The following is a 9,492-nucleotide window of genomic DNA, read 5'->3' on the forward strand; positions in this document are numbered from 1 at the left end:
AGGAGGAAACACAAGCAGCTTTAGCTGGTCTTTCAGGCCCAACAGTCAATGAAAAAGGGAAAGCTGTGGTAACAGATATGGGGGTGATTACTGAAGCTAAAACAGATTCTTAAGCTATTACAGGGCAGGTCCAGACATCAAAACTGAAGGCAACTAGGAAGAAGAAGTCTTCAGAACATGGTGTAGAGAAAAAAGACACTGATATAGGGCATTAGCTATGGTTCTGGTGACTGACCAAACTCAAGGCATCTCTTCAGATTCAGACTCTGATCCTGATACCCTAATTGCTATTGAAGAGGATTAGGATTGTTTATTAGGCATTGGTGAGTGTGTTTTGAACAAGTCAGTACCCTTGCAAAGTCACCTAACCATTTTGCCATATTGGATAGAAGTAAGAACCTGACCACTACTTTGTACAACATTAGTAGTATTCAGAATTCCTTTCAGGAGATCACTTATGGGGTAACTAGACTTTCTGATGACCTTATTTTCACTGTCACTTTTGTCTATGGTTCTTTTGATCCAGATAATCGACGATAGCTATGGGATTCAATTCGAGACCATTCTCAGACATTGAGCTACATTTTGTGGCTTGTTATAGGAGATTTCGATGTCATTCTTCGATTTTCAGATAAAGTTGAAGGTGATACAAGGTGATACTCACATATGGATGATTTTGGGCAATGAACTCATGATTGAAGGGTGAATTGAAATCCCTTCAAAAAATTTCACAAATTCAAGGGTGAATTGAAATTCCATTTTTTGGTAAGGCGGAACATGAAATTACCCTCTATAAGTGCCTCCCACACTCTCTGAACAGTCTCCTGAAAATAAGCATGATCAGCCCAAAAGTTTAGAAATTTAAAAGGGGTAGAGGTCTTAGCTTGAAGAAGCCCGAACTGAACCACCATAGCACTACAATCTGAAACATCCCTGGTCAAAAACTCTGATTCTGAATTTGGCCAAGTCAAGACCCAAGACGAACTAGAAAAAACCCAGTTAAGCTTTCTGAGAATAGTACCATCTCCCTGTTGACCATTATGCCAAGCATATCTCAAACCCTTGTAAGGAACCTAAACAAGCTCAGCATTATGAATACATTGCCCAAAATCATTCATATGTGAGTACCCCTTGTATCACCTCCAACTCTATTTGAAGATCGAAGAATGACATTGAAATCCCTTATAACAAGCCACAAAAAGGAGCTCAATGTCTGAGAATGACCTCGGATCGAATCCCATAGCTATCGTCGATTACCTGGATCAAAAGAACCATAGACAAAAATGACAGTGAAAATAAAACCATCAGAAAGTCTAGTTACCCCATAAGTGATCTCTTGAAAGGAATTTTGAATGCTATTAATGTTGTACAAAGAAAGATCCCAACAAACCAACACACAACATGCCATAGATTCTGTGACATTAGACAAATATCTCCAAGAAGAGCATATCGCAGACACAACAGAATCTAAGTGGATATACTATACTTTAGTCTCCAACAGACCTATCAAACCCAAGGAGAAATTAGTAATCCAGCGCCTCACTGCTCTCTGCTTTGTTTGGCCATTTAGGCCTATAATATTCTAGCTTTCTATCATGTAGAAGTGGAATAGATCAATCAAAATATTAAATTAGTTTCGCGCATGAGGCCCTACACCCTTCTTGCTCCTTGCCCTTGTCCGAGGTGTAACAAGTGGTGGAACAACTACCTTTGAACTGTTACCTACTGCTTTTGAAGTAGTGGTCAGGTTCTTACTTCTATCCAATATGGCAAAACGGTTAGGTGACTTTGACAAAGATACTGACTTGTTCAAAACACACTCACCAATGCCTAATAAGTAATCCTGATCCTCTTCAATAGTAATTAGGCTGTCAGGATCAGAGTCTGAATCTGAAGAGATGCCCTGAGTTTGGTCAGTCACCAGAACCATAGCTAATGGCCCTATATCAATGTCTCTCCTCTCTACACTATGTTCTGAAGACCTCTTCTTCCTAGTTGCCTTTGATTTTGATGTCTGGTCCTGTCGTATAATAACTTAAGAATCTGCTTTAGCCTCAGCAATCACCCTCATATCTGTTACCACAACTTTCCCTTTTTCATTGACTGTTGGGCTTGAAGGACCAACTGAAGCTGCTTGTGTTTCCCCCTTGGGCTTGGTCTCTCTCTCCTTTGGTTGACAATTATGGCCAAATAAACCACATTTAGCACATCTCTTCGGTTTTCACTCATATTCCACTTTAACCTCAATAGGGTCCGACGATAAACAACACTGTATCTCAAATTTTTGCAACGGTGTCTTCTTTGCATCAAGCTCTACACACACGCGTACATAAGAGAGACGTGTGCATTCATATATTTGTTTGTCATATGAGAGTGGTCGGCTGACTACACTTGAGACCATACTCTATCTTTTTGAGTCCAAAGAAGAAGGGGAACTTCATGCAAACGAACCCAGACTAGAACTTTTAAGATTCTGTTCATGTTAAAGGAGGTGTAGGCATGCTATTGTTGTAGCATCATATGCTTTCCCCCAAACATCCAAGGGCCTTCTTCCAACACTCGATGAACACCCTTTTTTTCTTTGAATCTGAACACAACAAACCCATCAGAGGACATTACGTGCTCAAGGCCATATGACTTTTATGCTCGCATGGTAATAAATTTTATAGCTTGGTATAACATAACATAACCCGAGAAGAATCCAACAATACACGGTGTCTATTGGGTAGCGTTCTCATCAATTATCTCATCATCAATAACAAATTTGGGTACATCACCTTCAATAGTACAATTCACTTGTTCCAAATTAAATCCGGATTTCAAACTAGAAACCCGGATACGATCAGCCCAAGATGTACCTTGAAAAAGTTGCTTTGATGGTAAGGTGATGGGTGAGACAGCAGGTTGGGTGGTAGGTGAGGTAGCGGGCAAATTTGGGGGAGTGAAGGATGGTTAGACTTTGGTTGGGAAAGAAGAGCTGGGAATGATGTTTGGCTGGGTAAAGGGGGTCTTGCTGGCTATGGGGAATGATAAAAAATGGCTTTGTTGCATATAGGTGATGGGATGAATGTTATGTTAACAGGTTTGCCTTTTTTTTTTTTTTTGTAGTTGGGTGGGAGATGATGTGTTGTGCAAGGTTTACTGGCTGAAGTGATGCTGGGTAGGTTGATGGTAAAGTGTAGGCGCTGGATTTAAAGGAATTTAGATGGCGTGGAAAAGTAAGCTGTCAAACACCTAGTGCGCATGCCATAGAAGAAAAACAACAAATAAGTGGTGCGCGCGACACAAACCACACAGCTAAATAATTCCCGACCACTGATCAACGCAGAAACGAAGCAGCAAAATTTCTCAACAAACAATGAACATAGCTTCTTCAACCGCAACAAAATTCACCAGATAAACTTCGAGTAGATCACAAATAAATTAACGTAGAGACAAACCAAAACCAGATGCTGATGAACGCAGAAGATAAGCTTGCGTACTGGATGAGATGGTGTGGATGGGCGACGATGAAGATAGGGACAGGTGGTGGCAATGACGCGTTAGAATGCAAAACGCGTTGACGCTCCAGAATGCAAGCTGAAACTTCAGGCAGTATATTTGGGCTGAGAATGGTGACAAAAGAGAAAATCAATAGCAAAAATAATATATCTCCGATAGGAAAAAACAGACGAAATAGTGATGTCGACGCATGGCAACCAACGACCGACAGAGCACCGGTCAACGGGATTCAATTCAGACCAAGTTGAAAGCATTTTCCAAAGCTGTTTTTTCCCTCCCTCCCTCCCTAAACCCTAAATCCTAAACCCCTAAACCCTAAAACCCTATACCCTATATCCTAAAACCCTAAACCCCAAACTCCAAACCCCAAACCCCAAACCCTAAACCCTAAAATATAAACTCTTATGTGTTATTGAACCCCTAAACCCCAAAACTCTTACCCCAAATTAGGATGTAGGGTTTAGGATATTTCGGGTTTAGAGTTTAGAAGCTAACAGTATCACTGAAAAATATAGAACTTGATATCAAAATGATCACAACTTGGCATATGGTACAAAAAACACAACTTAAATAATGAAAATATAATCCGAAAAATCTCATATGCCTATGAATCCTTATCTAAATTCCTAGATCAGAAACCCTAAGGCTCAAATCTCCCCTTCCTTCCAATCTTTTCCTCCTAAAATCACAAAAAAGAAACAAAAACAAAAACTGCAAAAAGACAACAATCTCGTTTATAACCATAAATATGATCATAGTATTAATGCTTATGAAATCAACAAAATTGTTGAATGAAAAACACTAAGCTTTACAACAAGAGAAAAGCTAAAATCAATTAGATAAAACCCACTTTCACTTTGTCTTTTCTCTTCTTCTCTTGTTTCTCCTATATAAATATGTTTTGTTTACTCTTTCTTGGGTCTTGCAGGTCTGCCCAATACAATATCAATTTATTAAAAATAAATTACATTTACTATTATAATAAATAGCCATAGAATTATTGAAAAATATTAATAATAACATTATGCGTATATAGCATATATAATAGGGTGACAAATTTTAAATAAGAATAATACAAATATCATTATTTTTGAATCAAAGCAACAAAAAAAATTACGTATAAGAGTTGTAACAGTAATACACATAACTTCACATAAAAAGGAACATAAAAAGGAAAAATCGTATACTTACAACAACAATTTTACTACTATACTGCACTCCGTACATCAGCTTTCATGAGCTAAAAATTCTGGATTTATAAAATAAGATCATAATCCTACAAATAGATTTAGTTATGACTGAAATTACAATTCAGTTAAAGATATACAATGGACCATACTTCTTACAGCCTCACTTTTTGAAGATGAAACCTCTTATGTAAAAACTAAATTGGGGCTTTTATGATCATTGTTTATCCCCAAACGAAAGCAACAAAAAAAAATATGAATACGTTATTTTTCTATGCCTCTACGTCTTAATGTCAGGATTTGAACTTGTTCTTTCCACCAAAGAATAATAATGTGCTTCAAGCTCTTTGAAATTGCACTTGTCCCCTCTCCAATTCTTATCAAACTATGTGTTCTTGTTCTAAACGGTTTTTAAGAGATGCAAATCTGGAGAAGATTGCCTTCTGTTTAACTCAGACCAACTTAAGTAGAAAATCAACTACTATTAATGGACTAACAAGAATGACGGATAAAATACAATTAACACTTAAAAAAAATGAGCTACAATAAATAAGATTTTGAACCTTTTACTTCAAAATGCTCCTACCAAAGCTTCTCAAGTTCTCCATGATAGTCAAAATTTTATCAGAAATGGAAGAGTAAAGATATCTGCGAGCAGCTTCGTCCATTCCATGAGAGTCACTGCCAGGCCATCCCATGCTACAAAGATGTGGATCACGAGACTTGGAAATTGCCAGCTGCCTCATTTTGGGAAGGTCAAATTTTATTGGCTCCCCAACAACTATGTTAATGTGCTTATTACACAATGGAAATGGAGCCCTTCGACCAAACATAAAGTTTTCAGGCATCACCTGTGAAATCATGAAGTGTAAAATAAACCAAATCAAGGAATAATTACACATGCACCAAAGTGATATTTTAGAGCTTTTGATACTACATGCCTCTAGATAAATTATTCATAAGCAATTATACAAATTCACTCCTTGATTGAGAGAACTTAATAATTATTTTTTAACCATCAAAATGGACAGAGTTTAAGGAAAAAGCATTACCTCTTGAAAACCATGATGAACAATTGGCACAACTATTGGAGTAACTGGTGCACGATCAATAAGACTAGCAGTTCCCCATTTCAACCGCCGAATTGGTGCATCTTCTTGTGACACTTTTCCTTCAGGAAAAGTATGTAACTGCCCATAAGGGATATGAAATTAAAAATAACCTCAGAACAGCTACAAATTTGTTATTCTCAAACAAAAAAGGATTAAAGAAAAAAGATTATCACAAGTGTAAAATCTACAACAAATCAATCCATAGACTGTTAAAACAACTTAAACATTGTGAGGAACCCATAATATTAAACAAACATGAACCTTTTATATCAATATACACCAACAGACTATAAAACAAATTTTGTTTTAACACCAGCTAATGACCTTTTTCTAACACAAATTATGATGGTAACAAATGTGAAGTACAGGAAAACAAATTTTTATCCCAGCAGAAGTAAAACAAAAACTTAAAATTCCAACCCACATCCACAAGAGGATTAAAAAAAGGATTGGAATTGTACATTTGCAATTACCCTTTCACCAAATGAAGTATGAGAAAACAGATTAAACCGTGAACAAAAAATAATGAATCCCAACCATAATGAACTGACTTTCCAATCACAACACATCAACAATACAATAGTATTGCAAGGGGTAAAACGAAGAAAACCAATGAAATATTTTCAAAAAGAATACTTAAGACATAAACATTAGGAAAAAGAGGGTCATAAGAATAACAAAAAATAAATTAAAAATTTCAGAACAGAACAACTATTTTGAACAGAATTTGAAAAAAAAATCAAAGAAATACAAATAGACCATATGCAGTAATTAAAAATAAACAATATGTCAGAAAAAATGACCTAAATATTGTATGCAAATGGTAGAAAATCTACATACTTTTTAATAAATTTTCCATGAACATTCAAAACCTCTTTGTTGAACACTTTAAACAAATCTTAATGAATCCTGCCACACCCTAGACCAAGCATTTAAACAATTGTCCTTCACCATAATCTTACAATTATATCTATTAATACATTTCCCCACGCCCTATTTAGTCACAACTGAACCTTTCATCCAGCAATCAGAATCACCCCAATCATATAACAGTAACAGTAAACCACCCTTACACCCCTCCATCCCAAAAGTCAGACACACAAAAACCTCCTCCCTTTTCAACGGTTGAATCTATGTAAACCTCCAAAAAAAAATCCAATAGAAACAGTATCAAGGAAAATGAGGAGATGAAAGCAGAGATGATCATGAATACAAATAAAGATAAAAAAAATTTGTAATATTAGCGTTCACCAGTTTGTAAAAACCACCGAGATCAGACTTATTCAATGATTAAACTAAAAAATGCGATTGGTGAAACCAAATATTCAGAACCGAAAAATAATGATCAACCCTAAAAAAATTAGGTGAAAGGAAACACTCCGAGATTGGGTACCAATCCAATTGATTTTACTAATAGGGTATAGTATGAGATCAATCAATTGAAGTGAAAAAAAAAAAAAAAACTAAAATAATTTGATCCCAAAAAGAAAAGATAAAAGAAAAAATAGTTCTGTTTTGGCATTGTTAATCAATCAATTGAAGTCAAAAAAATAAAGATAACTTTGTGACTGGGTACTGATTCGATTGATTCTATTTTCTGACATTGTTCTGACAACTAAATCTACCAATACATTTCCCTAAGTAAAAAAAGTAAAGAAACAGTCAATTAATAAACAAGGTCGGAAACCCTAATCTATTTTGAACCGAAATCAAAAAGAGGAAAGAAAGAAGGAATGCTTACCTATCCATAGTAGAAGAGACTAAGTCTGAACGAATTATTTGATGATGAGGCGGACGGTGCAGGAGCAATCGTTTCATGACAAGAGAGAAAGGGGGAGGAAAAATGTGATGTAGAATGACGGAAGGAAATGGAGAATGGGGGAGGATATACAAATTTAAAAGGCCAAACGTTCCCTCTCTCCCCCCTCCTCCCCCCCAAAAACTATGTTGAATTGTCAAAGTTCCTCTATTAACTATAAAAATATCATTTATCTACTCATGGCTAGACTTGACCACGGACTGGTTTGGCCCATGAACCGGATCGAAACTGACCCAAATAAAACCGAAACCTGAACTGACAAACCTGGAACCAGAACTGAAACCGAAATCGGGGTTCTGCGGTTCGATTTTAGTTTACATAAATTGGAACCATGAAACCGCCGGTTCACACCGAGTTTATGAACCGACGGTTTACTGTGCTGAACCGAAAAAATTTCAATTTTTTTTGAATTTTATGAATTTTATTTACGCAGCCAACGGTTCCCTGTGCAGGGAACCGTTGGCTTGCTGAAGCAAGCCGAAGAAATTGCAGGGGACCGTTGGTCCCCTTCAATTTTTAAAATCTCAATTCACCCCCCTATTTTTAATTTTTTTCAAAAATGTTTTTTTTATATATACCCCTTTAAATTCTATTATCTCAAATTTCAATCTCTCCACTCTCTCACTCAATCCTTCAAACTCTCATTCTTATTCTTTCAACTCTTAATACTCTCTCAATCTTTCAATTCAATCAAATTTTCTTAAATTTAATTAAATTCTTTCTTAATTTTTTATTAATTTCAATTTCAATTTTTATTATATAATTCATAATTAATTATAGAATTTATTTCTATAATTAATTTATTTATAATTTTTTATTATTTTTTATAATTAATTGTATAATTTATTTCTATAATTAATTTTATTTATTATCAAAAAATGACAAGTAGTGGAAATTCTTCCGATAATTTATTTCTACGTAGGCTTTGATTCTTCTAAACCCCAAGAAGATACGTAGGAAACTTAATTGAAAAATTAAGTCCAAGTCTTTTTTTTAATTTTCAATTATTGTAATTAATAATTTAAAAATTAAATCAAGATCACGTATTAGAATTGATGGTTCAATATCGGTTTCGAACCGAAACAGTCGATTCCTAACCGGGGCCATAAATCGAAACTGTCAGTTCTGAACCGTAGACGAACCGTCCTGTTACGGTTTCGATTCAGGGTTCTTATGTTTTCGAACCGTGAACCGATGGTTTCGAATCGAAACCATCGATTTCGATTCGAAACTGGTGGTTCATGAACCGTGGCTAGGTCTACTCATAGCCGGTTAAATTTAATAGAACCCTAACTTCTAAAAATTTAATTTTATTTTCCGCCCTTAAAATTTAAAAACTAACATTTTATTCTCTAAGCCAAATTTGAAAAGATCATATCTCCCCTTTTAGGGTTTAGTTTCCAAATCCAATCACTTTATTCGGTACCATCGTCGGCCGTCTCTCCCTCCCGACGATTTCTCTTGCACCGATAGCCCACCTCAACTCTGCTCCAACCCATTCAACCCCGAGAAACGTCGTTTGAGAAGAGAAATCGTCTTCTCAGACGATGAAGACGAGAAATCATTTCGTGGCACCGATGGAAGAGAAACCGTCGGGAGGAAGAGACTAAACCCTAGGGGGGAATGTGATCTTTTCAAACTTAGCTTCGAGGAGAAAAGTTAGTTTTTTAAATTTAAGGGGAAAATGAAATCATATTTAAGTTTATTTTTAATATTAAATATAAAATAACGATTTTACCTTTACTACCGTTAATTTTAACTGCTCATAGGTGGGTAAATGGTATTTCCATAGTTAACGAGTAGAACTTTGAGAATAAGACATAGTTTGGGTGGGAAATAGTCCTTTGGCCAATTTAAAAAGTTTAAAGTTGGC

General features: G+C 35.8%; 1 protein-coding gene across 1 annotated transcript; it reads right to left on the reverse strand.

Annotated features, from left to right (window-relative positions):
* Positions 1-4,737: 4,737 nt before the first annotated feature.
* LOC123195703 (N-acylphosphatidylethanolamine synthase-like) lies at positions 4,738-5,884 on the reverse strand (the record flags this gene model as incomplete). The annotated part of the gene is made up of 2 exons (XM_044609510.1): positions 4,738-5,539; positions 5,741-5,884. Coding segments are annotated over 2 exons (429 nt in total), but the record flags the coding sequence as incomplete, so codon positions are not given.
* Between the last annotated feature and the right edge of the window lie 3,608 nt (positions 5,885-9,492).

Source organism: Mangifera indica, chromosome 14, assembly GCF_011075055.1.
Source record: "Mangifera indica cultivar Alphonso chromosome 14, CATAS_Mindica_2.1, whole genome shotgun sequence".
Taxonomy (NCBI): Eukaryota; Viridiplantae; Streptophyta; class Magnoliopsida; order Sapindales; family Anacardiaceae; genus Mangifera; species Mangifera indica.